Here is a 27,925-nt window from a genome sequence, read left to right as displayed (position 1 = left end):
AGATTTCAAATTCACCAAACCTGACCCAACCTGACTTGACCCATTTGTAATTACCTGTTTTGACTCAGGTTAGATATCCAAACGGTACTAGTAAATTTTTGTTACATAGCCATTACCGATAGAGTGAGTCCTTTTTCCTTCCTGCAAATAGAAAGGTGGGAGGTAGGTGGGAGGAGGGAGGGAGTCCCCCCCCCCCCCCCCCTCGGGCCTCTCTATAAGTGACCTCAAAAGCCCCTCAGGCTTCCTCTCTCATTCTTTCTTTTTGTCAGCTTGAGAGAGGCACTTTAAGTTCTAAAAATGCACGTTCTGGCATCACAATACTATAAATATGAATGAAAATTGCCTTCATTCCCATTAAACAAAGAAGAATTGAACTATTTCTGACTTTACAACAGTGACAAAGCTTGCGCCAGTAAATTGGGAGTCGATTCGGACAAACCGTACAGCGACCCAGGAATCCTGTATATGATGGGCCACACATGGAATCACACCCATGAACAAGTTTGGGGCATTCCTTCCTCCCTTTTCCCTCCTACAAAAACCAGAGGGAACCCAAATCTCCTTGATTTCCACGAATATACACAGACCTGAACTGAATATCCTGACTGACTTACTCCTAGATTCTTCTGCCCATCTACCATCTCTTTTTCCTTTCCATTTTCACTTGATTTTTGGAGTGAGAGCGCAGAATTTAGTATATAACTATATATATAGAAGATAAGAGAGAAAGAGCTCCGAAATGCACGGGAAAATTGATGGCAGAAGAGAATAAATCAATTGATTAATGACTAAAGTGAGAGACAGAGCACCCCCTCCGGAAGATTTCTAGGGGTAGGCACTGCAATTGCAGTCACATATCTCTGTGGAAGTGGTTTCCGGATTGCAGCTTCGGTGGAAGATGAACTCTCTGCGCCATCTGTATTTCCCCGCCCAAGGTATCTGGCAAATCGATTGATGATAGAAAACCTTTCTAAATCCTGGCATTCAACTCTTAAGTCCAAAATTGAAGATCTTCTGTCCAATCTGCACCAGCAACATAGGCAATCAGATATAGCAAAATCTGCAACAGTGAAGCAAGAGAGGCAGAGAAGAAGACGAGTAACACAGAAAAAAGGAAACAATAATTATTGCATTACCACAAAAAAGAAAACTATGAAGCATTAGCATTGCTGTTGAACACCTTAGATTTTTATTTTTTCGTTTTTTGAAATGTTTGTCCCATACCCTAGTGAGAATTGAATCCAATACCTAAAAAAAAAAGTCCTTATAGAATGTTTATAGACAACAAAAACAAAAACCACCAACAACCTATTCATATACATTAAATTGGTAACATGCTTATCTGAACTCCAAAAACTCCATATTAGCTAACCAACTTCTCAATTATCCCTTAAAACAACAAAGATTCCTCCTATCTTCAACTATCTCATCACAACCTTGAGGGCATTACACTGACTATCTGAACTATGTCATTCCGCAAAATTTCCAGAACAGTGATTTATAAAACTGCCCTTTCAATCAACTTCAGGGATTTCAACTTCCTTAAGGCAATATCCTCATTTTCTCTTAAAATAAAAATCTCTACACGATGTTGTCAATTTTTTTGTCCCTTTTGTCCTCTACTACCCCCATCTGAGTGATGCAATTTATGACTAGCAGGGAATAAGAATTTAGAAAAACCAAGTTTAAACAAAAGCTTGACAGAATCCACTATATGTACATGGATCCAAGTTTGATGTGCATGAGCAAACATGGAGCAGAAAAGAAAGAAGACAGCATGTAACAAACGAAAGAGTAAAAAAGAAGTCTCCCCTAAGTATCTTGAATGACCAGCTTGCAAACCAAAAAACACTTCCACTAAGGAAAACAGATTATCCAATACATTGCTGCCTTTATTAAGGAAATAAGAAACAAGTCTGAATGTTGCCTCTTTCTGCATACAGAGCTTAATAGCTTTTCATTTAGTTAATGACAGCAATAATTAATGTTTACCAGGGGCAGATTAGTTGAAAGTTAAAATCCCCTCACAGTAATAAACCAGCAGCTTTTTGTTATTCTGAATGCTGATTACACACGCATGCTGCGCCACTTTAACCGCCAACCCACCCACCCACCCACCCATCCATGCATGTAGCCATTAAGTCAAAGGCCCAATCTGACAACACAGAAGCTTTTCCAAAAAAGCAATCTAAAGTTGAAGAGCATCAATAGTGCTTCTCAGAAGCCCTAGGTGGTGGGTCTTTAGGGCAATGAATCATTTAAACAGGCGCATAAGACTTATGTCAAACTGTTTTCTCCAAGCAACAATAAGAACAAAGTCATCAATGTTTACTGAGAAGTTTGACAACATGCTCGTGAATTCCTTACTTAGGGAAGGTGTGAGGCTGCAACATCTTATTATTGAGCTTCAGATCCCTATCCCCTAGTTTTTAATTTGTAGCATTGTATTTCTGTTTGCTGCCTTCAGGCCTGCTGCTTTTGTTTGCAGCTTGATTATTTTATGTTCTCCCTCTCTTTGCAATAAATTTACTCACCATCATAAAAAATATAAATAACTTCAACAAAAATCAGGCATGGCCATTGACAGTGATGATCCTGAATCTGTACCTTTAGGATACAACAAAAAATAAACAGATCTTTTTTCAAATTTAACAATGAGTAAAAAGTTTCCTGCAAACAGCTGGAGGAACAAGCAGAAAAGGGTTATCCCAGTTCGGCACATAGAATGTATAGTTTCAATAAACCAGTGACAGATACTCAGTACATGCACCATGTCTGTAAGTTGATAATTTAAGAATCCAGTACCACATTTTTTATGATATTACATATCCAACTTAAATCCAAACTTTAAAACTCTGAAGAGAGTAAAATGAGAATAGTAGTTCCAGAGATTGGTGAGTCTACTTCTTTTCTTTAGTTGACATTTAAAAAATAAAAAAATAAAAAATTGTTTCCTATCTCTCTTGTAGGTAACCAGTGGATTGCTTGTTCTACTGCTTCATATTCTTATTCGCCTTCCAAAATAATATGTGCTTATTTTCAAACAGTGTCATGTTTAGAATAAGATCTAGGTGCCACAGACAAGCTCAAAGAAAGTAGCACTGCATGAATTTTCTTAAGCAAAAAATTGGAGTTAATTTTTCTATAAAAAATGTTATTTTTTGGGAGATAGGCAAGCATATAAATTCATGACCAGCATCACTAATGCCTTGTCACTAGATGGCAAACATAAAGAGATAGCACGAGAACAATTTTATACAATGCAGTTCAAAATATTCATATCAGATACTGCTGTTTATTTGACATCAAAGGACACCTTTCCCTTCATAAAGTCTATCACAGGTGAAATATTTGTGCAATTACCGACCAAATCCAAATGGAGTTTGTCTAGAGGAAGCCTGACCAGTTCAAAATATGCTCAGAATCACTTATCTTCTTTTACAGAAGTGAAAGGAATTGAGTCCAACAAATGAGTTTAGTGGATGAATTCCGTTACACATTTCGGTAAATCAGAGGGACAGTGCATCCACTTTTCACAATTCCAGACACAAAAAATAACAGAATCAATAATTGAAAGAATTGCAGATGGTTGATTACAATGTCCATGGAAACCAATCAGAATGTTTTAGTTTTCAGTTGAGAGTTCATTGGTGTTCTTTTGGTAATTCAGCTCATATTTCAGGTTCAGTGAAGATAATGATGTTGAAATGAAGCGGGCTGACACATGATTATCACTTCAAGGCACTAAATAGTTCGCCTTTCCCAAGTGATTGAATTTGTTAATCACACTCTTAAAATTATCAAAACTTCATGTAGTGAGTGAAGGTTATGACTGTGGCCCGCATTGCAGTCTGCTCGGTCACTTCTTTGCTAGGAAGGGTGCCAACCCGCAAGACTTCCTGTGGATGGCTCTACTCAACCTTAATCGCTCATCCATTTTAATCTTTTCCTTCCTTATATCACCTCTTTTAGCACAGTTTGGTGTTCTTCATATTTCGTTTTGCTTTATAAAACATGCGAGTCGAGAAAATTTTTGTTACCAAAAATAGTAAATGGACTGTTTGTATCATAATAAACAACAGGCGGCAAGCTTCATGGTCTTACATGTCTATGGATAAACATCCTTTTTGCTTGGACATAACAATAAAAGTCACAGGAAAATAGACTTACACTAAAAACTCCAACAACTACTTGCACAAAATAATAAAAAATACTCCATAAATGTTATTGGCAAAGATGTTATATCAAAGAGAACTTCATGGGCAAACATACTATAACCAACATTAACTGTAACAGTTTGATGTGGCTTTTCATAGCATCATCACCAAATCAAACAATCACAGGCCTGTAGACTAGAAGGAAATAACCTAAAGCACCACCATTCTCAGGTAGATAGTAGGTGAAAGTGTCGAAGGCGTAGACTAGGAGATGCTCACGGACAAACAAAAATAAAAAAAAGGATTTTCAGCACACACCTCAACAAATCACTTTCCAGTTTCCTTGCTCGGCCAATAAATTCTTCAACAACTTTTTCAAAAAAGCATTCGTCTAGGTTTCCTGATTCCTTCTGCTTCTCAAAAGTCCTGTATCATTTCCAAAAACTCAAGTTAACACTGGAAATCAATGGGTATTGTATTGCTTATATTGGGATCAGGTAAGAACAGTACTTACGTGCTTTCACTGTTAGAATTCATATGAGAATCACTTCCCGAGGAAGATACAAGACTGCATGCATCTCCTAAGGCTAGTCTAGCAGCAAAGAATGTCATGGTCTTGTATTCTGATGTTGCATCCGCAGATAACATTGCTGCTGGTAGGGAGCGCAGAAGTTGCTGCATCAGCTGTGTTGTAAAAATAAGCCTTCTCCTAGGACGAGGTATATATGGTCCATCTTCAGACATTTCTGCTTCATCTTCCAACTGCAATATGAAACAAATAAGTGAAGCTCTTACCAGGTCCAGAAGATAAAACAATATACACCCTATTAAATCAGTATCCTTTCAACCTTCTCAGCCCGTCGATTTGTAGCTTGTGCCCAATCCAGTTCCGCTTCACTGCAAAAACAAAGAGTTCTAAATTTACAAACAATCCAAGAGTAGAAAAGTCAACCACTTTCTCACCAAATATAAAGAGGGTTATTTGGATGAAAGTATCTTGGAAACCAAACCGTAACTTGCTTTATAAGAAAGCAAGCAAGCGTCTAGCTTCCAAAACCACCACCACATTGGAAAGAAAAGTGGTCTGACAAATAACTGCCTTCACTGTGATTAACCAAATTATCTATCAGATGCTTAAAAATCAGAAATCCAATGATTCCAGAAGAAGGGAATAGAAATTGCACTTCTAAAACAAGTTTTTAAGCAATTAAGGCAATTCTTTATTACCACCTGATGGTTTGAAGCCTCTGGAAGCTGTTTGTTATCTGTTTATACCAGGGTAGAAGTTCTGATATGGAGCTCTTGCGCTTTTTTGGTCTCACAATAGCCAAACTATGATCAACAACTGGAGGAGCCAAGGAAGAAGGCAAATGCTCACTGTCTGACACAGCAGTGGATCCAGCATTTGCTTGCGCAGATACTACAGAATGTGACATTGCATGCAAGCTCTCTGGAGCCTTTCCAAAAAAGAATTGCTGAGCTGCAATTTTAGCATTCCGCCTTGAACTGTCCAGCCCATCATACATGCCAAGGATCTGGCCATTTTTATAGGTCCCATATTGCTCAAACCAGGAAGGAGCCATCTGTGGGTTAACAGGAGCCTGAATTCCAGTTCCTCTAAAAGCTGGAGATGCTATGCCGAGATGACTAGTATAGTTTTGCATAGAAACACCTCCAACAGAATGCTGAGAAGAAGCATTAGCACTTTTATCTTCCTTTCCCTCTGATGCAAAGCAGAGCATTTTAGAATCAGATGAGCTATCATTATCCACATCATCTCTGACACTTGTCCCATATCCATAGATAAAATGTTGACCTGTTTTACCAACAGATTGTTGAGTATCAAGACCAGAATCAGTCACTTTAAGTCTTTTGCCACCTTTCCTATTTGGATCAGCCTCTGCATCTCTCATAGCTTGCATTTGCTGTAGCAAAGAGTAGTTCTGATGTGGAAGACTTGAGGGTCGCAAAGAACGGCCAAAAGCTTCCATACCAATATTGGAAGTGGAGGTAACAGGACAGGGAACTGTTTGGGATGGTTCCTGCTGATGTGAATGGACAACTGGTGAAGGAGAACCAGTAAGGTCAGCTCTCTCAGATTGAGAGGTGCTAATTTTACCTGCTTGTTGCTCTTCTCCACAGGGCGACTGCTGTGAGTTGACAGAACATGTACCAATATCTGATGATGCCTGTCCACCTTTCTTGACACTCCAATCATCCTCCTTTGCTGTAGCCCATGCACTTCCTTCCAAACTGTTTGCTAATGGACGCATAGACTGGAAAAGATTGGGAGGAACCTTTTGCTGTGGACCAAGATGCGGCTGAGATGGAACATTGGTCCATACATTATGTAACATCTTTGAGAAGGCACCACCTTGCTGTGAAACAGTGGATTCTTGTTGAACTGAACTCCTCGTGAAAGCAGTATTAGCATTCAAATGCTGGGACCGAGCAATATCAGTTGGGTAAGGCTTAGAAGCAAGATTTAGAGGAGACACTCCACCGGCTGGACCCCGAAGAGATTCCTGAGCAGACACACCTGCTGAAGCTCCATCATGAGAGTTGAGGGCACCCCCAAATCTGGAAACAAGTTTACTTTGTGAATTGAAATCAGACTGATTCCCAAATGGAAGGTTTGCCGATTGATCCATCCCCACTTGCTTGGCGCCACTAGAAACTTGTTGCTGTGGCTGATGACGCGGAAAAGAGATAGGAGATGAAGTTGACCCACCCTGCAAGGTTGAAAGTGCAGCCGCATGGCCTGTTTGTGCTGGAATGTTGGGTCTGATATGGCTACTGTTTTCCCAATGCTCCTGCTGAGGCATTTCCCTAATGTTAGGCAGAGCCTGAGCAGTAGTGCCTGAAAATGTCCGTACCTTGTCTCCAGCATCCAGATCCCTTGAATTCAGTTCATTAACATTTTGGTTGCTCACCAATGGCTGTCGTTGAGATGGGGGGCCCAACCGTAAACCAAAACCTTGTGAAATAGCTGATTGATTGCCATGAATATGAGACGCAGAGACATCAGAGCCAGCAGATTCGGGGGTATCTGAGACATTAATGTCAGATGAGCCAAAATGTGCAGCATTATTCTCCCTTGACTGGTCCACCTTATGAAGAAGCTCAAGCATGTTTTGGCTGCAAAGTTCAACTTTTGTTACAGATACCAAAACAATAAAGGCTTTCTCTGAAATCAACTGAATGCAACTGAATGCAAGACTATATTCTATTATTTTCTAGGATAGTGAAGCTATGAGAAGTAATTAATAAAAAGGTAACACATCCGCCCACAAAATAAAATTAGGTGAAACACTCAGGCACCTTGTTTGGATGGCTCTGTTGGGTGCATACAGACCAGCTGAACTATCAAAGGAAGCAGATGTTCTAGACTCGAAGCCAGTATGAACATCTTTACAAACTGGCTCCACTGCTTTTGTGTTCCTCTGCAGAAAAAACGTACATGTATTGAGAGGAAAAATGCACGAACGCAATAGAACACCAATAGAGAACTTAATAGTACTGGAAGTAGAAAAGAAAAATTAAAGAGAAAAAAATGCTAACAGATCAACTGCCTTATTCACCTTCTCCATGTCCACAGCACTGCTTTGAGCAACCTGACCAGAGAATTTTGATTGCCCAAGATAACCTTGCTCTTGGCCTTTCGGTCCTTGACTACCTTGCTGCAGCAAGCCCTGTGAATTTGAAAATTGCCTTGTGCTTTCATCAGATTCAATCACCACATTTCCCATTGGATGGTACTGAAATTTACGGTACACAGGAGCTTTTCGACCAACCTGACCAGAAGATTTTTGGTTCCCACTTGCTGAAGTACGGGAATCACTTGCACTTAACCATGCGTTCTCTCTCAGACCTGTCCCTGTGACAGTATGTTGGCCAGGATGTGAACGACCAGAGATATAGCTATCATTTGAGATTTCCTTCTGAAGACAACTGTCCTGTTTCTTCTCAAATTCACCTGACACCCTGTCAGAATTGCCAGAGGACAATTCCTGAACTTGGGGAGCCTTGGTCTGTGATTGATATTTTCCAAAATTTTCATTTCCTCTATAATTCAAAGAAGAATCAACAATACGTTTTTCAAAATCAAGTTGCTGATTATTCAGGAATTGTTGATTCATACCCTGACTGACCTTTGACACACCTGAACCTGTCACAGCATTAAGGTTGTTCACAAATGAATCTTCTCCACGGCCATGTGGACCGCCTGCAACCAGCTTTTGTTCTAACCGACCAGTTGCATTGGAGAATGGCATGCCACCAAGATTACTGTCATTCGCTCTCCACATACCACCATCATGAGCCCTCTCCATGTGTGTAGGTCTCCTATGGTCATTGCTCTGTGAATCTCCACTCAGTGAAATTGTCTCATTAATATTCCAACCATTTGGCTTAGACCCGCCAGTGCTATAAGCAGTCATATTCCGCTGCTGAGCCCAAGGCCCCCGCATGTTATGCAAATTCAGTTCCATATCTGAATTTTGTGCACTATTACTTGATTGTTCAAATATCTGACCTGGCCATGCACCTTCTGAAACACTTCCCAAATGCATAGTAGTTTGACCCAGTAAACTGCCCTCAGGTGGCTTTTGTGAAGTACTCTGATCTAACCATCTTCCCTGTTGAGGTGATCTCTGAAGGGACTCATGTGAGGTCTCAGTTCTAACCCTTTCACTTTGCTCAAATGCAAATTTGGTATTTGACTGTTCAAAGCCATTTGGACTTGTAGTGGTATGCTCAAATGAAAGAAAAGGTTTTGACGTCAATGAAGAGGAGTTCTGTAAATTGTTATCCACTGTTGAAGGATGATTCCCCGCTGATAGATCTGTTTTCTGAAAACTCAAACCACTCCACTCATCCTGTATACCTGTGTCACTACTAGAAGCTTCTGCTACAGCTGATTGCATAAGAGCACTCCAACTACCACTCTGAATAGATGGAAAAACATTCAAGCAATCATTACCCTCCAGCTGGCTTTCTTGCAGAAAGCCACTTGTACTACCACCATTACTTTGACCAAAAGCACCCCACGTACCATCATCTGAACTAAACAAGATCTTCTCCTCCGTAGGATCTAGGCTAACAGTTCCCTGGGATGGACCAACATGTGTGGCAGATTTTTCCTCCGCGTTTCCAGCCCAACCAATATGATCCTGCCTTCCATGAAATTCTTGTGTTGAAGAGTTCCTTCCAAGAGAATTAACTTGATGGAAATTGCTCAAAGTAACACCATTGCCAAAGGTTTCTACAGGAACTTGGCCAAACAAATTCTTTCCCTGAAAACCTTGTTTTGGAGCTAAACTACCATCCTGTATGCGAACCTGATCTCCAAATACAGAAGATTGTTCGCTCTCAAAAGAAGTAAAAGCAGCTGAGTGCATCATCTGTTTCTCTACTTGGCTCCCCCCTGTTCTGTTCAACAGATCTGATCCATCTTGAGAAATTCCTTGAATATGAGGATAATGATTCAAAAAACCACCTCTTGCACTAGCAACAGGAGCTCCATAAAGGGATTGGTCAACCTGTTGCTGTGGAAGAAAGCCCATTGAACGTAAAGCCTGACTCTGGTCCTGTGGAAACATAAGCCCATTCGAAAATCCTTGCATTGTAGGAGACGAACCACTGCGGTGGACCCAGTTCATGCTAGCACCAAGCATTTGAGAGGCATTTGACAACTTGGGTTCACCTCCCATTATCTCAGTTGGCCATGTATAATTAGATGAATCATGCATATTTGTTGCACCATTTGCAAAACCGGGTAACTGATCACCAGTTGAATGTCTTGTGATTGCAGATAACTGAGTCATGGCATTTTGTTGTCTCGCTTCCTGGTCTAGTTGTTGAAGTTGTTGCTGCCTCTGAAGCTCTTGAAATTGCTTGTACATGAGCTGTTGTTGCCATAATTGCATATCATTCATTCCTGATTGCTGTCGTGATGGATGTTGTGGCACACCAGATGGTTGGCTCTTCATGAGCTGTGGCCTACTACCAAAAAAGTCAAAGTTAACAGGAGCTTCAGCAATGTCCAATCTTTCAGAATTTCTTGTAGAAGCCAACCGCTGTTCACGAGCATTCCCTTGCTGTGGTTCAAGAATAGATAAGCCTCTAGAAGTTAAATTATGTCGTTCAGGTATTGTTTCTTCCCCCTGAAACTCCATCTGAGAGGGCCTTGATGGAAGACCCTGAGAACCACGCAGGTAGCCATTGAAACTCTGCTGCTCATTTTTTGTTTGGCTCTTAACAAACTCCGGCCTCAGGGGCAACTGTGCAATGTCAGCACCAACTGAAAATCCCGAAGACTGCCAACCATTTCCTCTCTCAAAATCTCCTAAAACCAAAACACCAGTGCATCACACATTTTTTAAAGAAAAATAGAAAAAATATATTACAATGCACACACTTAAGAGAGATGTTAGCTAACAATAACAAATTAGAACACAGAGCATGACAAAAATCTCGACTATCATATACCTGATGCCTGTAGATTGTAGTTCTTAGTTGCAGAACTCAGAGCAGCTCCGTTTTGTGTCTGCACCCAAGGAGTGTTGTTAAAAACAGGCCAATTCCCACTTGACACTTGTGACTGATGCTGACCCTGGAGCGTGTTGTCTTGCTCAAAAAAATTCCGAACCTTGTCAGCAACTTCGTTCCCAGGCATAGATAAGCCTGCCAGCCAATAAACCTAGGAAAATCCTTCTCTAGGGAAACAGACTACCTGAAATGTATGAAGATCCTCAAGGTCAACACGTCCAAGTCTTGCTGATAAGAACACAGATGCCCAACCAGGTTTTAGTTTACCACTCAAATTCACTTCCTAAAAGATGTTTCGGCTGCTTGCTTCTTTCCCACTCTCATCTTCTCCATTGTCCTCTTTTAATATCCCATACTGAAAAAAAAAAAAAAATAGATTAGTGACCAATTGGTCCACACATACAGAGGGTAAAAAAAGACGAAAGAACAAACCAATGGTTCAATAAAGCTGTAAATTTGATGCCATAGTACATCATTTGATCCTCTAGAACACTTTCCTTGTTCTGGTTATTTCTCTTATTTCAACATTGCTATAACCAAAAAGTTTTTTTTTTTTTTCGTACAGAATATCAAGTCAATGATTGACTGCTATAAGTGACCAATCATATTAAGGGACTGTCAAGATTAGCATGAAAATTAATCAGGCTTTATGTGGAACCTCACTTTCAGAGTTGCACATAAACCCTCTAAATATTTGCCACAATAGCCTACACTAACCAGCATGTTATGAACTGAGGAGGTTCAGATCTCAAGAGTAGAATTCTAAGAAAACTCAAAACTGTAATTTTTTTGCAAAAATAACAGGGAATTAGTAGGGGTACATACAAATGTTCAAGAAATAGCAAGAGGAAGTCAAGAACTCTGCACTTCTCATCTAATTACAACCTTCTCCTAAAAGATTACAACAAACCAACGCTAAGATACAAGACACCAATGTTTCTCCATGGGCATCCTAAGTCTGAAGTTCCATAAGAGCTCCTGGAACCAAAACATTTGAAGATAAAACTCTAATCCTGAGAAGTTTTAAATACCATGATTTGCAGGTCACAAAGAAACTAGAACTGGTGCTTCTTCAAGAACTCGACACCACACATCTTTTAGACTTGGAGACGTTCATTAGTCAATTCAGAAAACCAAAAAATGCTAGAAGTTTCTCCAGTCAAAATAATTGTAAGAGAGAACAAGATGTCAACACTTTATGGGCGTTTTAGGTGATACAGAACTTTAAAAAGTAACTAATAAAAACATAAGACGACAAAATATTTTCTAACAAGTAACCAATACACCAAATAACACAACGATTTGTGACACTTAGACAGAGTAGACAGCGTAATTGAACTAATGTGCAAGCTCAACCAACATTACGCACTAAAGTACGATTCGGACAAACTCACTCAGAGCTTTCGCATAACAATCTCCGAAACACTAACAAGGGAAAAGAAACACGGCGAGCTCTCCACACTAGACTTGAAGGGACCAAAACTACACTCATAACAAACCCTAAAAAATCGTTATTCTCCAGCACAATCCGAGTCATATGAACAATTTAACTCCGGAATCAATAACCAAAACGGAAAGCTCTTCAATCCGGCGCTTCGGAGGCCAGATCATCTGCCCGAAAGACTCAACAGGAAGCAAATATCCCCTAACAAGCTGAATCCTCGCGATTCCGCAGCAAAGGCGCAGATATCCGTAGTTGATAAGAGCAAATAACTCATAAATCCAAGTAAATGTCGAATTTAAGGAGCAAAGATCGATTCGACGGGAGAGATTAGGGTTTGGTAGCAGAGAGATGACACTTACTTGGCTTGCCAAGGTTGTCTAATGGCGATCGAATCGTTTCTACTGATTTGCGCCAAAGAAGCAGGAATTGCGGTTAGGGTTTCCGGAAGAAATGAAGCACGAACTACGAAGGCTTCTTTACCGTCTCGGAGGCGCTTCTGTGCGGGAGAGAAATGGGGTTATTCATACCAGGGAGAAAGATAAAGTGAGTGGAAATAGTGCGAAAATTTCAACGAACCGGAGAAACGAGGTTCAGCTTCGGGCCCGAGACCGAGGCTTGGTTTCCAGACCTGGAGCTTCAGAGTCGAGGGAGGAACTCGGAAGCGTCTAAAAAATTGAAAATTAGCGCGGGGCGGTAATTTCGTAAATTGCCCTCTCTCTCTCTCTCTCTCTCTCTCTCTCGCGGGGCGGTAATTTCGTAAATTGCCCTCTCTCTCTCTCTCTCTCTCTCTCTCTCTCTCTCTCTCTCTCTCTCTTCACGCCTGTTGTTTTAAGCTGTCTCCCAAAACAAGAGTAATAAGTAGAGATCTTAGCGGTTAGTTCCGTTGGAATTTTGTTTTTTTTTTCTTTTTCCTACTTTCTTTTTAATTTTCTGAATTTCGTAAATATTAGTTAAAAATAATTTATTAATTTGAAAAAGAAAGCTAATTCCAAGGTAATTTATTTTCCCTGAATAATATATTTTTTTGAGGTAGTGTCTTTGAGAGAAAATACGATGGAAATTACTTTTTTTATGTTTGTGTGCTCGTTAGAAAGTACAATGGAAATTGTTGAAGGAATTTATTAATAAAATATATATTTAATTTTAGTAAAATATTAAAATTTAAAACTAAGGTTTTATATTTATTTTCTCTAAAGAATGTACTTTTTTTTAATTAGTGTCTTCGACAAAAATTATTTTTTTATGTTTGTGTGTTCATTAGAAAGTATAATGGAAATATTTGAAGGAATTTATTAATAAAATATCTTTCCAACTTAAGTAAATATTACAAATTTAAACTAAGGCTTTATATTTAATTAAATATATAAAAAAAAATTATTATAAAAGTACAAAAATACCCCTTTAATCAAATGTTAAATATAAAAATGACCCTATGTTGAAATTCTGATTTTATTTTTATTAATTTACCAAAATAATCTTACTAAGATATTGAAATTCTAATACTTATTATTCTCTAATTTACTAAAATAAACTTTCTTAAAATAACCCTATATAGATATTCTAATACTTATTATTCTAATTTACCAAAATGCCATTACCATTATGAGATTCTTTCAAAGTGGAAGTGCTTCTAATTCTTCATCAAAACTTCATCAAGGATTCCTACCACAACAATAGGCAAAGATAGAAGAACAATCAAATGCCATTATTTCCAAACGAGAAGAGAAGAAGAAAACCTAGCAAGTAAAAAATTCAAAATTATTTTTCTCCGCCGGCTAATGCTTAAATCGTCACTTTTCTTAGAGAATGCCCTTTCTCCCGTCATTTCCCTTACAATTTGTTCTGAACCCCTAGAAAAGAAAAAAAAATCAACCATTATTATTCCCAAAAATAGTTAGTAAAAATAAGATAATGATCAAATTCTCCTTTTTAGTTATGTGTAACTCAACAAAGATATTGACTTTTCTAAGATCAATAGGGTTTAGCACAAGATAACTGTCTAATTACGTGCTTGTTTGGATTAACTTTTTTAAATTATTATTTCATTGTTTAGAGAAAAAATTTAATTTCTTAGACACGGATGAATACTGTTTATTGAGGGTTTAGCCACAAGATAAATGTCCAATAAAGTGTTGGTTTTGATTAACTTTTGCAAATGATTATTTCATTGTTTAGAGAACTTCTTTTACATTTTTTACATGCAAAAAAATATTATATTTATTTTTCAATTAAAATAATAGAAAGAATAAAACTACATAACCTAAAAGAATTTTGAAGATTTGATTCAAGTCATAATTTATATTGGATTTCTAAATTTGTTAATCGAGGGTCAAACATGAGGAATCCATGAATTTCTGATTGATGTAAAGAAAATATTTCATTCTAAAAACATAAGACTCAACATCGCGATGACAAGAGTTACAAAACTTCATGGGAAGCCTAATATTCATGCATAACACAGCTCTACAATTAAAGAATAGAGTTTCATTTCGAAAGGCTGTGAAAAAGGCTATTGAATTAACTGAGCAAGCATATACAGAAGGAATTCAAGTGCAAATTGGAGGGCATATGGATGGAAAATAAATGGCTCGTGTTGAATGCATCAAAGAGAGTAGGGTTCCTTGTGCTAAAAATAACAATGCGTGATTTTAAAAGGGATTTATCATTTATTGATATATAAGCTATTGTTGTTTATGTTAAACTAATAAATTTATTAAAAGAATTCTATTTGCATATTTTGAAGATTTTCAATAATATTCTCACATTTAAAAAAACTATTAAAGCTTTTATATACAAGTTGAAAGAGGCTAGTCTCATCAAGTTGCTAAAAAAGGGTGAATAACCGTGTTTTGCTTATGTAAGTAATTTACTCTCCTCCAGGTGATCGGATGAGACGACTGTACTTCTCCATGAGACTAGCAAATCTCGTACACTTATATATTAACATGAAGTTTAACATATTATTAACTATAATTATCGATACAAAAGTTTGTATATGTTACATGTTACTTTACAAACTCATTGTACTCAAATGTTGGTTTTGCCTTTGTCAAAATGTAAATAAGAGAAGAAAAAAACCAAAACATGAACTAGACAAAACAAAAGTAAATGAATTTCATCATTAACAACAAGGCAACAATAAGTGCATTATATAAGTCCCTAAACACAAAGTCGTTATCCTACATTGTACTGATTGATAGATGTACGAGCATATCTTGTGATTATCGTATTGAGCTTATTATTGTATTAAACTTATAATCATAATATATTGATAAAATATTATGATTTAACTACCTATAAGAACTATTACTCTGCTACAAACCTCAGTCTCCGGATTATGACTAAAACAAGTTGTGGAGAGAGAGTAAAAGAAAAACAAGAGAGGAGAGAGCGAAAGATGGTTGGAGAAAAAGACACACACAAGGACAAATATGATTAGACTTCAATGTGCTATATCCCTTGGATTCATTTTCCTTAAATATTTATTTTAAAAAGGCTATTTAGAATCTTACTCAAACTCCTATTCAAACTAAATAACTAAATTTTAATTAAAAGGGAAATTTCATACTCGAAGAAGAAAATACAAAGCTAAAAAGGATTACTAGACTAGGAAACTTCCTAGTGAGAGAGGACTCAATTTTCTGTCTTTTGGCACCTACAGAGTGCCCTTGCCTTTTTCAACATCACTGGAGGGAGGAGGAATATAGTGAGAGGATGAGGTTTTGCCCACCCTTGCAATATTGCCCTATTTAGCACAAATAGGAGTGCTTCCCTTTCTAACCAAGGAGGACACATGAGAGTGATATAAACTAGAAATTAACATAAGATCAATATAAATATAGAGTAAGAGTGAAGCTCACATATAATAGAAAAAGATGCAAGCCCTAAACAACACTAAAACATATTCATAAAAAACTATGAGGAACTTACGATGTTTATCTCAATGTAACTGTGACCTACTAATTATTAGTAGGGTCACTGGTGCATCTTGTTATGGCCATTGGATTAATGAGTCCTTAGGATTAGTTGGTCACAGAGGGTTCCCGTTAATTGTTAACAATTTGCATATTTGAACAATTAAGAGATTTTGTTAACTACTAACTTTTGTAATGCACATTCAATTTTTACTAATTGTGATCTATGTGGCCTAAATCTTTAACACGTGAGCACCTTACGACTAGTTGCACACTTAACTGGTACCTACTAATTGTAGTAGGATTAATGTTTAAACTAATTATTTATCTGGATATTTATCTAAATGTAGGTCATGATGACTCATTTTCTTCGTCAAGGCAAAAACCTTACTAACAATTCCACCCAAAACGAGATGAATTACTCCCCATAATTAATATTTGCTCAAACTATAAAAAAAAGAAAGAAAAGATTAAATCGAAAGTTTAGGTTTATAGAGGTTTGGTGTTAACCGTCAAATGTACCAAAATTTGAGACATCACAACAAACAGAGTAAATCATTAGTCAAAAATATCACCATATCATTATGTACATGTAGTTTGGCATTGTTCACTAACGACTGTTTTTCATGCAACTTGGCCTTTGGTGTAAGCAAGACTTTTGTTCCTTTCTTAGCATTAGTATGTCTACTTGTATCACCTTTGTTTTGAAAGATTTACGACAATTTTAATTTTTTTGGCACATGTGCTCTCTATTATTTGGCATCAAAGGCAATCTTGTGTGCTTTTAGATCTCTATTGGGAGTCATTTTCTCTTTTCTAGGACTATTTGGTGCTCCCTTATCTTTCACATCTCTATTATCTCATAATAACTGGATGACAAAACTCAAATAATAACAGATAATAAATGTAAAAGTAGATAATATGAAAATAGATACTAAATGTAAAAGCGAATTATATTAAATTAGAGCACTAGTAGATTATACAATGAAAACATGGCATGACCAAAAGCAAAGCATGTAAATTGGAGGATCGATAAAAATTCAAAACATAAACTAAACCTTGGAAGAGAATTGGGATTTCATAAGATATTTCATAGTCTTCATTCAAAAAATTGATTTATGTTCTAAGTTTTACTCAATAGAACAAGCCAACTGATTGGATAGGGTCTCTTGCCTTCCCCTTCCTTTTTTTTCTCTACTAAACTAATTTTGGAAAGTATCGATTCGAGGAGGAAGAAGGAGAGCCCCCCAAAACATTAAACAAACATTGACACAAAAATTGACAAAAAAAAAAAAAAGTAGAACATAAATTGAAAGAGTACTATGTTCAAAGATTTTGTAAGTATCGTATATGATATTTGTTATATGTTAGTTTGGTTGGTAATCTTGTAAAAATACTATTAGCACATATCCTATATCTTCTCAAAGATTGAAAGAAGAATTTGGAAGAGTCCCTTACATGCTTGGGTCTTTGAAGAGTTCTCTATAATCCTCTTTTGTCGCTTCTTTGGAAGATTTGATTAATTATCATTATGGATTGGATTAGTTGAAGAGTTTAAATTTTTGTTAATCAATTATCATCTAGTCAAGTTTGATGATTTTTTTTATTTGCTAGCATATAATCTTGTTAGTTGAATTTTGGTTTAGAGAAAAAAAATAGAGATCTTCGGTTTTATTGAGAGAAGACAACAAAATGAAGTAGAAAGATATGTTGTAGGAGAAAATAACAGATAAATGGCGTTTCTAGGTTGTTGTACTTCCTATGTCAAACTCATCTAAGAGCCTATGAGAAACAAGAAGCTTCTCCTACAAGGAAGAAGACTTTCACAATGTTGTTACATGAGAAAATCATCAAAGATTGGGCAAAGAAACATTAGAAGAGTATGAAGCATCGATTTTCCATAGAAGATGATGTTGCTCATGCTAGGAGGAATGGGAAGTTGCATCATCAAAATCGTCCACATGAAAAATTCGTAGAATGCCCAAAAAAATAAACATTAGATTGGAGAGCGTAAGAACAATGACTCTATTAAAGGCTCTAAAGATATCTCAAACTGGTCTCAGGGCTTAGTCAAATTAGGCTCTATTCGATTATACAATTAACAAAAACAAAATTATAAACATAAAAAACAGATGTAGAGAACAATTAATCCAAGCATAGTAGTATGAATAGAATTAGAATATAAACATAGAATAGTTAATTAGAACCAAGCAAATATAAAGATGATAGTAGAATGCTTATATAGATGGTTTACATATTGGTAAGATAAGAAAGTTAAATGGTTGACGGTCCCAATCTATCTATTGTCAATTTGAATTTGAATTAATTATTAGCTAAGACGTGAGCAGTATTGATTTTGATTTTTTTAAATTAAATTTAAGTTGAACTTGAATCAACGAGGTGAGACAATCTCAAATCCTTCGGGAGGCCTAGTTAAAAAAGAAGAAGAGGATTTTGCTTACTATAGAGGATAGATATAATTATTGAGTTTTACTATATCTCTAGCTCCTAACTAATTCAAGTGGAAATGAATACACCTTGTTCAACAAAAAGTAGAAAAATAAAAATTATTAAACATATGAAAGCAATGAGTTGGAACATAAGGAAAAGATTATTTGAATATACCTCAATATCCATTTGTGTCGTTACTAAAACTGTGCAATGAACCACCAAGTAAACAAATTACTAGCTATAATCACCCAATGCGGCTACCAATTAAGAATCATAAATGGGAAATAAACCATTATAAGGAGTTGCATTGGCTACCAATTAAGAATCATAAATGGGAAATAAACCATTATAAGGAGTTGCTTGTCTTGAACGAAAAGGGAAATAATGTCTATTAGTTAATGTATTACCCATTGATATATGGGCAACATAAATTTATACCCTAAGACAGATTCCCATCTTTTCAAGTCTTATTGTAATTTGTACAAAACACTTATGAAGATGTTGTACTTTCACTTACCTTTCTAGTGATGTTAAATTTCATATATAAGCAAGAATGCAATCACTAGTTTTTTTTTTAAAACCAATTGCTTCTCCTATCCACTTATAATTTGTGCCTTGGAATATGGCTTTTCTAATCAAAGGTGTCAGCCTACCTTGATACTCTTTATCTTTTTGTGTATATTCAACACAGTTGGAAAGAACATATCAATCATCACTTGTTATCCCTTAGTCAATATCAAGCACTTAAGGTGCAATTCACAATCCACATATTTGGCATAACTATCAGCTCCTGCAACTATCACTTTCATCATTATCAAGATTTTCTCTCTCTCTCTCTCTCTTTTCAGATGTAAAGTGGACATTCCACGAGAGATCTAAAAAAGGCGTTAATGTTGGTCTAAACATTAAAGAAAAGCATTCATTACATTACACACCAAACCGAATGAAGCCCAGAACACATTTTCATACTTAGAATATGACTCCAGATGAGTGAAATTCCCAGAAGGAGATGGACAAACCAGACCTCATTGCTCTTTTTTCCTTGCATGGCACTGTAATTGTTTGGGTGGGAAGAAAAGGTAATAAATGGATGATTGTGGCTTGGCCGGGGGGAAGGGCCCATTCATTGAACATTCCAAAGGGAGTAGTATAAAAGATGTTTCTGTCTTGGAATTACTGTCAATTTATGAATAAATGACAAGTTGGAATCCCGATAGAATTGGACCTACTCTGGAAAAGGTTCCTCGTACTGATGTGATGGAGTAGGGGCTGTCGTGAGAGTCATGTCATTGATGTCAACTTATCGTTCCTACACACTTTCTGATAGCTACTAGATTTCCCTGATCATTCTCAGGCTGATTTCAGTAAATATGGCAAGGAAGAGGGGAGAGAGGGAATAAAACTCCCCCAAAAAAAGGGCATAAATTTGCTTCTTCATAATCTATTATATAAGTGATAACTCTTAAGATTGAAATTTCATTGACAGCCAGGATATTGCTTAAAAGGGACAAAGCAATAGGCATTGGGCGATGGCAAAGAAAGGGAGAGGCTTAAGATTGGCACGTGAACTACAATTTCATATAGGTCAAATATTTAACTAAAAGAAAAAAGAAGGATACCTTTTTGGGTTCTGGTGGCAACGTAAAAGATCGATTGAAGTCCACCAACATTAAAAGTGATATTCCTGTCAGATTTGTTAGTTGTTGACAGCCCCCATGCGGGAAAAGTACCCATACCTCACGACAGATTCTGTTCTTTTTCTTTCTTTTTAAGGCTGCAAACTGGAGCGCGAGATTTTCGCAAAGGCACGAAAGAAGAGTACCTTTGGCCCTTTTGGGTGGTTAATGGGACACACGGAATTGCCTGCAAAGCCCAGAACACTCGAGCACAGGCATTCTTGGGTCTTGTGATGCATTCGCATTCTTCGCATTTGTTTTCACGCTAAACTGTTTATGACCTATACCTTCGGCTTCTTTACAACAAGTAGTCCGTCAACTTTTCGAGCATTCTATTTCAAAGTCTTACTTCTATTATTATTCGTTCGCTCTGCAATCTTTAACATTAAAACCACATCAAGACCGCATGTAATAGTTAGAATTTAATTTAACAATAGAAGAAGATTATATTGAGAGGGTTCAAGATATCCCATGGCAACAAGAGTTCTGCGGCAGGTAACAGAAAAACACAAAAAAAAGACGCACCTGCACCCTCCTAACTCGCTATCCTAAACGCAGGCATATAGAGGATGCTTTCATCTTCATTAACATAAAAAAGGAAAACTAAAAGAGGGAAATAAAAAAGGAACTGAAAAACAACAAGAGAGGCTAAGGAAGATGGTCTGGAAGATGTCAAACCATCTTGTGTCACGAACAACAAAAAAACACCAGCTTCAGAGGACAAAAATATTGCATAGTTCAGCAACTTTACTGGCAATGAGATTGCTTAGCTCCAAATTGATATTTATTGCTGCAAAATACCATAGATTGTCAAGGTCAATTGCAAATAAGACTCTAAAATAAGATGGGAAAGAAAAAGACAGATCCTGTTTGTTCTGTCGATTACCTCAGGCTCAGCAGCTTTGACCTCCTCTGCCTTGAATCCTTCGTCCCCTGCAAAATTCCAAAAAAAGCATCGTGTCAGAGTATGTCATTATTCATTTCCATTTGGACAAAGTGAAGTTAAAAAGGTTCCATTTACATTACTGAGTCAAGTCACGTTTGCTTAATAAGATGAGACTGCTGCTTAATCATGAGCAACCTATTACTTTTTAAACAGCAAGCTGGTCACTTCCAGCTGTAACCAGCAACGAAATTAATGTTTCTTTAGTAGTCGTAAAGTAATATTTCTAAATCTCCATCCAAGGCTACATTATAATTCCAGAAAAATAGTGCTACCTCATACAATTTAGTGCTAACAAAGTACATGTTTTTGTCTTCTTATTTTTATGAATTTCATTTTTTAATTTTCCTATTTTGTTGCTTTTTTTTTTTTCTTCTCTCTAGTTATCTTGCTTTTAATTTTCCTTGGTGGCCTCCTCCCTCTTAACGAATTAAGCAATAAATGAAACAAAAGTACTACCTCCATCTTCAGGTAAATCAGAGGTCCACAGGGTGAGATTGTCTCTCAGCAACTGCATGATCAAGGTGCTATCCTTGTAGGATTCTTCACTCAATGTGTCTAGTTCGGCTATGGCCTCATCAAATGCTTGCTTGGCCAAATGACAAGCCCTGGAAAGTAGCATCTTATGAGAAAATTTCTTTCATTCATCCATAAATGGATATCTGAGATAGCGAAATTACCTCTCAGGGGAATTCATAATTTCATAATAAAACACAGAGAAGTTCAATGCAAGACCAAGACGGATTGGATGTGTTGATGGAAGATCTGTGTTTGCAGTGTTTGAAGCAGCCTAATAGGAAATAACAGAACAGGTGTTAACAGGCATTGAAACCAGAAAAGAATTCGGCACTTTTTTTTAGTGACCACTTGCCTGGTAACCTTTCAAGGACTGATCCGCAGCTTCTTTCCTTTCTTGGTCATTCTTAAACTCCGCAAGGTAGCGATAATAGTCACCTTTCCTGCATTTTGCATGTATATGACAAAAATGAGAAGAATAGATATTCTTTAAGGAAGATACAGATTAGGTAAATGGCCTTCCTCCCTTCCTTACGCATCCTCTTTAGCTTTTTTTGTTTTCCCCCCTTTATTATGCGTGTGTTTTTGTTATATATACATTGCAATCTGCAAGCAATGTGTCTCCTGTGTATATTCTGTTGTTTCATTCAGGTATGTTGTCTATGTGGTGATGCAAAAGTAAACACTACTCTTAAAGCAGCAATAAATTTTGTTCATAATCATAAGAAACACTAATTACATGAATCTCAATCAAGATATGTTTGGTATTAAAAACAATTGGCAAAACAAGAGCCATTTTTCACCTGACCACATATCTGAATGACCAATTTACAAAGTATGCACAACATATCTTCGTTTAACAGTAGCAACATGTTCTATAAATGCATATAAGCACTCGTATGTAGCTAAGAACCATTTGAAACATCAAAATTTCAACAATCTCTTATCTGGATGGTAGCTCAATTAGCTATTAAGAAGAGCATATTTGGATGTCCAATACCACTACTAAGGTCAGAAGGATAAGTTACAGTTGAATTACTGTATGGACTTCATACTAGCATAAGAGGAGTCAAAATAGGGGGAAAGGCAAGCACAAACATTGTTTCCATTTTTCTCATTTGAGGTTAGTCTAAAGGATGAGAGCCAGCTTCTTAAGAAAGTTCTTCCTCAGTAGCACAGTTGGAAGGCTGTGCTTTCAACTGATTGGTTTGAGGATTAATATCTTACATGACGAGAATAAATATCTATCACTTTGCTGACCCTTCATATACCATGCTCCAGTTTAGCTTTAGTCAGCCAAAATGCAGCCATGATGACCCTTGAATGCTCTTACTAATTGCAACTTCTGCAGCTACCACTGACTCCTTTTTTTAGAAAAAAATAATTAATATTGCCTAAGAATTTCTCCCTCTTCCACTTATCCTGCTTAATGCCAGTAATTATATTATCTTCCACTTCATATACCATCTCTAAGATAAATTCATTAAGCACCAAAAAATTTGCATATTCTATTATGATTCTACACAAACCATTTGGTCCGGCATAGCTGATTGGTTGTGTTTTTTTTCTTTCATGTCTTTCACCACTTCAGGTGTCATTTTATTGTATTCTTTGAACAAAAATAACAAAGAGAAAACCATATAGTTAATGAAAACATTAGATCATACAAGTACTGCCAGGCAAATTTTCCCTCTAATAGCCTTTTTATCATTTTTATTAACCCAAAAGTTGATAGGAAGAAGGGCACAGTTCTCGAAAATTTATTCACTCTACACAAGCAATCGGTAAAAACAATAGAAAGAACAAAAATGGGCATGGTCATTCTTTGCAACGACAAGAATTAGTTTCACATAACACTTACATCTTGTAGTAGAAAACAGTTGATTCACCAGTGCTGGATGAAGGGATCAAATGTTCATCTATGATGGTTAAGATATCAAGGCAGATCTTTGAGAGCTCCTCCTCCACCTTCTGGCGATAGGTCTTGATGAGCTTTACATTTTGCTCATTTCCCTTAGACTCCTCTTTCTGCTCAATTGACGACATAATGCGCCATGATGCACGGCGTGCCCCAATGACATTCTTGTAGCCCACAGAAAGAAGATTCCGCTCTTCCACAGTCAGCTCCAGATCAAGCCTTGCTACTTTTTTCATGCTTTCCACCATTTCTAAATCACCATACCAAAAAAAAAAAACAAAAAATGTGATGAAAAGATAAAGAAAATCTGACTGCAGCAAAAAGATCTTAAATGGCAAAAATGATGGATTAGAACAAAGCAGAAGAAAGTAAATTAAAATATAAAAGCATCAGGATAGCATCCAATTTTGAAGACAAAAGTAGCACCCGCTCATGAGATCTACAGTATAGAAAGTACCAATGCAGATATGAAGGGTGATATGGCACTCTTTTCCAGTGCATAAAAATGAGTAGACAATAACAATGCAACCATGCCAGTTTTCTTGTTAAAGTTAGTCCGCTTGGTAACTGCCAAATGAATTTCAAAAGACAGTAAAAAGCCTTAAAAATCAAACGTGAAAGACAGTAACAAGCCTTAAAAATCAAACGTGAGGGATTCCTTAAAGGGGCACCATAGCCCATGCAACAGCATGCTATATAAACGAACAACAAAAATACCAAACCCCACTCTTTAGGATATACAATTTGTCTAAAACAAAGACCCATCAATTAAATCTTACATTCCAAATGTGCACCTTCAAAATCAAAATGGTTCCCAAGCACAAAATGCATTGAAACACCTGCACAAATACAGCATACTGCCAAGACACTGACCATTGCTCATAGAATGACTGAAAGAATATCTGAGTGGCAACCAAAAAACATAATACCAGCATATAATCGAATCCAGGTGATGGCATATCAATCTAAAAACCTCTCAACATTTCAATAGTTTTGCAAAAACAATGAGAAGTTACCACTTTGTCCAAATGGCAAAATCAATCAGCTTTTGTCACTTCCTTAGAAAGAAGCTAGAGGGACTCATTAAGATCGATTCTACACGGTGCGAATAACAGGGAAACAAAAACAAATATTTAAAAAAAAAATCAAGGTCGTTGAGTTGTGCAACATTTGCTGCTGGCAATTTAGTACTTTCACAGTATAGTTAATGCAAATAGTCGAATCAACTAAAGCGGATTAAAACAGTAGCACAACAGATATAATAAATAAAAAGAAGGAATTTAATCTTTATAATGAGGTTATACAGATGCTGACAGAGGCTTTATGGGTTCTGATAATCCAATAAATGTCTGCAAATAAACAGATTGTAGTGGCTCCACAATTGGGCTGCAGTTCAGTTTGTATTGAATAGCCAAAGAACATACTTAATATGACATGCAATAAGGATAATTTGTGGTGGAGAACTTGAAATCTAAAATGTACTCAATATAGACAACGAGGTTTCAGATACAACAGAACGATAAAGTTAAAGACTACAATTTTTTCTTGAATGCAGTAAATGTATGCTTGAAACTAAAGTGAGAAATGATAAAAAGGAAAAGTGGTAACAGCCAAATGCAACATAAACTATACTTTCCGAATGCCAGAGCCTAAATACAAATAACAAATTGAAAACTAGAAATATGATTGCAGAAAAGCATGACAAGACCTAATTGTGTGAAGTCATCAGTCATGCTAAAAAATGATAGAAAGAGAATAAAACCAAGCAAGAAGAAGTAAATGTTCTCCAGTGTTTTTTCCATTGTGAAGGTGGAAAAATGAGAATCACAAAAAGAAAAGGACATGTAGGTCAGAAAACATGAAAGTCTTTATTTCCAAAATGAGAATGAGAATGAAAAACAGGAAAATCTTGAAAATCACAACTGTTATTAAAGCAGTTTTAAGAGTCCATTAAATAACAATACGAAACTGACATTTCTACCAATCTGATTAGTGCTTTGGTAGACCTTAGATCTTCAAATACCTCATGAAAAAAGTACTGTATTAAGTAAATGAATACAACAAACAAATGCACAAAATCATGTCCCTAGGATAAAATGAATGCCCAAATGCAGCAGATCGTCAACTTAAACATGACCTAAGCACTTCATCAGGTTCAAAGCACGCCGTTTACACATCAACAAGTCCGAAATGAAACCACAGCATCTTCAGAAAAAGTAATAAATAGCAAAATGTAGATCAATCACTTGGCATTCACACTGCTTAGCTAGATTATAAGCGAAACGGCAACATAAGTATCAGCAACGCAGGTCATAATCAGAAAATAATTGACGAATCAAAGCAAAATGAGCGAAAGGCGAAAGAGTCACCCGTCATTCGTCTCCACATCATTCCAAAACAAGAGGCAGCAAATAGACAATAATAAGATGAACCATTCGATGCCAGACAATACCATTGAAAATCAACCCCGAACTTTTTCCCAAAATAAAACGGAAAGAAATGCCAGCAAGCAACTGAGCAATAGAAAGAGCGCGGGCCAAAGCCTCACCATCGTAACGCTCGGCCTGCTCGGCGAGCTTCGCCATGTAGACATGGCTCTCTCTTTCCTTCTCCGTCGACATCGAAAGAAAGAAGCAGTCGAAATCCGCAGAGAAGAAAGGAAGAAAAAGAAAACCGAAGGATTCGAGCGGGGTGGAAAGAAGACAGGAACAGCGTAAAATAAAATAAAGGACGGGCAAATGTTGAAAGCGGGTTTATATAGGAAATTCCGTGGTTAAAAATCGAGCAAGTTGGAGAGGGTCGATTCGATCCGGGTGCTGGTATTGCAGTTTGAACAAAAGCCAAAATAATCGCCTGCGGATATGTTCGATGTCTAAGCAAAGCTGTCGCAGCCGTCTGTTGAGGTTTGCTGGGAAATTACAGAAGAACCAGATGGCGGGCTGTCCCCGGCCCAACCTGTAGTGATAAGCGAAGAAGGGGCAAAGCAGCTCATATACGATCGGATCGGAACGCGGAAGGTCCGAAAATTGTGCTTAAATCAGAGACGGAGCTAGACCGGCGGGTCCATTCCTCGACAAGCCTAACTAAGAACACTTAGGGGTGGCAGCAAGCTAAATCGAGTTTGATTTCGAGTTTGATTCTAATTTTAAACTTGAGGCTGAGCTCGAACATATGTAGGTTTGAGCTTGATTTGGCTCGTGCCACCCCTAGGTAAATTGCACAAAAAAATTTAATTGAACAAAAAAGGTTGATCAATTAAAGAAATAGTAGAACAAACACCAAAGGAATATCGATCCAGCAAGTCATATTGGCTTATACCCCTACACATGTGGGTGTCTATTTAACAAAAAGAATAATAATGCAAGCCTCAATTGACAAGATTTCGAAAAGTAACACAAACTTTCCTCTAGGAATTTGATGGTCACATATGGGACTAAGACAGAGAAAGCAAATGGGAAGTTCAATGATTGTGAAGAGGACAACAAAAAATAGAGGTTAGACTCAAAGAGAAGAGTTTGAGATTTGAATGAGTGCATTTCCAAGAGCTAATATTTGAAGCCTTCAATTTATTTTTTACAATTTGGGTTACATCATGATTATGTTGTCAATAATAATGATTTAATTTACTATTGTATTACATTAATAACATACTAATGTGATTATATTTTATTTAATATTTTTTATTATTTCCAATAAGTAAAATAAATAAATCGATAATTTAATATAATCAAAGAAAATAAAAACTTAAAAAATAAATAATTAATAAATCTGAATAGGAGCTAAAGACACATACCTACTTGTGGCCTGGACCTCCCCTTCCCCCATGAGTCTCTCTTGACGAAGATCCCCCCCCCCCCCCCCCCCCCCCCCCCCCTCTTTCCACACAACAAGAAAGGGTTGAGGGTAGGTTCATCCCTCATTCCTTCCATGTACCTCGTTCTGTGTGGAGCTTTTGAAGGGGCCCTCGTCGTATCATAGTAGGGAGGTTAGACAAATCCCTTGCCCATCCATCAATCAAAGGGGAGGGTGGCACCATGGTGGCCTCCTCCCTCCTCTTTGCAAATCTGAGTAAAATTAGGATTTTCAAAGAGAAAGGGGGCTATCCTTTTTGGTGGTGTGGGGGGGTGGTGTGAAGAGGGTCCATCCTCATTGCTACCATGCAACGACAATGAGGACTTCTCCCCCATTGTTGTTGAGCATGACCCTCTTCTACCCTCTCCCTCATTTCTAGTGGTGGCAAGGGAAAAGTTCTCATCCTCATTGCTACCATGCAACGACGACGAGGGCTTCTCCCCCATTGTTGTTGAGCATGACCCTCTTCCAGCCTTTTCTCCCTCCTTTCTGGTGGTGGCGGGGA

At 37.2% G+C, this 27,925-nt stretch overlaps 2 protein-coding genes across 4 annotated transcripts; both read right to left on the bottom strand.

The window, feature by feature from the left end:
• Positions 1 to 229: 229 nt before the first annotated feature.
• LOC137953030 (uncharacterized) lies at positions 230 to 12,643 on the bottom strand. 3 transcript variants are annotated; one of them, XM_068800215.1, is made up of 10 exons: positions 12,510 to 12,643; positions 10,647 to 11,061; positions 7,952 to 10,503; positions 7,739 to 7,849; positions 7,479 to 7,600; positions 5,388 to 7,295; positions 5,006 to 5,054; positions 4,672 to 4,919; positions 4,476 to 4,583; positions 230 to 1,023 (listed from the first exon to the last, which is right to left on the bottom strand). In XM_068800215.1, exons 2-10 carry the CDS (start codon positions 10,831 to 10,833, stop codon positions 789 to 791), a joined length of 5,520 nt encoding a protein of 1,839 aa, XP_068656316.1. In that variant the 5' UTR covers positions 10,834 to 11,061; positions 12,510 to 12,643; the 3' UTR covers positions 230 to 788. The 3 variants fall into 3 exon arrangements, with proteins under 3 accessions (XP_068656316.1, XP_068656315.1, XP_068656314.1); XM_068800214.1 differs by having other exon boundaries at positions 7,739 to 10,503; positions 10,647 to 10,890; positions 10,974 to 11,061; XM_068800213.1 differs by having other exon boundaries at positions 7,739 to 10,503.
• A 7,969-nt stretch (positions 12,644 to 20,612) lies between these two features.
• Positions 20,613 to 26,291, bottom strand: LOC137952821 (14-3-3-like protein GF14 iota). The gene is made up of 7 exons (XM_068799892.1): positions 26,117 to 26,291; positions 23,512 to 23,818; positions 22,006 to 22,093; positions 21,815 to 21,924; positions 21,594 to 21,742; positions 21,078 to 21,124; positions 20,613 to 20,981 (listed from the first exon to the last, which is right to left on the bottom strand). Exons 1-7 carry the CDS (start codon positions 26,187 to 26,189, stop codon positions 20,976 to 20,978), a joined length of 780 nt encoding a protein of 259 aa, XP_068655993.1. The 5' UTR covers positions 26,190 to 26,291; the 3' UTR covers positions 20,613 to 20,975.
• Positions 26,292 to 27,925: the final 1,634 nt, after the last annotated feature.

This window comes from Aristolochia californica, unplaced genomic scaffold, assembly GCF_029961685.1.
Source record: "Aristolochia californica isolate CCGP_79_NKW_82.1479 unplaced genomic scaffold, dmAriCali1.0.hap1 SCAF_16, whole genome shotgun sequence".
Taxonomy (NCBI): domain Eukaryota; kingdom Viridiplantae; phylum Streptophyta; class Magnoliopsida; order Piperales; family Aristolochiaceae; genus Aristolochia; species Aristolochia californica.
The sequence above is the reverse complement of the archived record's forward strand: the minus strand, read 5'-3'. Positions and strand labels throughout refer to the sequence as shown.

Excerpts from the sequence above, each read along its gene's own strand:
- LOC137953030 (XM_068800213.1), bottom strand. The coding sequence starts at position 10,833 with ATGCCTGGGAACGAAGTTGCTGACAAGGTTCGGAATTTTTTTGAGCAA. Across the intron at positions 7,601-7,738 it reads GTGCTGTGGACATGGAGAAG|AGGAACACAAAAGCAGTGGA; the intron begins GTGAATAAGGCA and ends TTTTTTCTGCAG. Across the intron at positions 5,055-5,387 it reads CAGAGGCTTCAAACCATCAG|TGAAGCGGAACTGGATTGGG; the intron begins GTGGTAATAAAG and ends TTGTTTTTGCAG.
- LOC137952821 (XM_068799892.1), bottom strand. The coding sequence starts at position 26,189 with ATGTCGACGGAGAAGGAAAGAGAGAGCCATGTCTACATGGCGAAGCTC. Across the intron at positions 23,819-26,116 it reads GCAGGCCGAGCGTTACGATG|AAATGGTGGAAAGCATGAAA; the intron begins GTGAGGCTTTGG and ends ATGGTGATTTAG. Across the intron at positions 22,094-23,511 it reads ACTGTTTTCTACTACAAGAT|GAAAGGTGACTATTATCGCT; the intron begins GTAAGTGTTATG and ends TGCAAAATGCAG.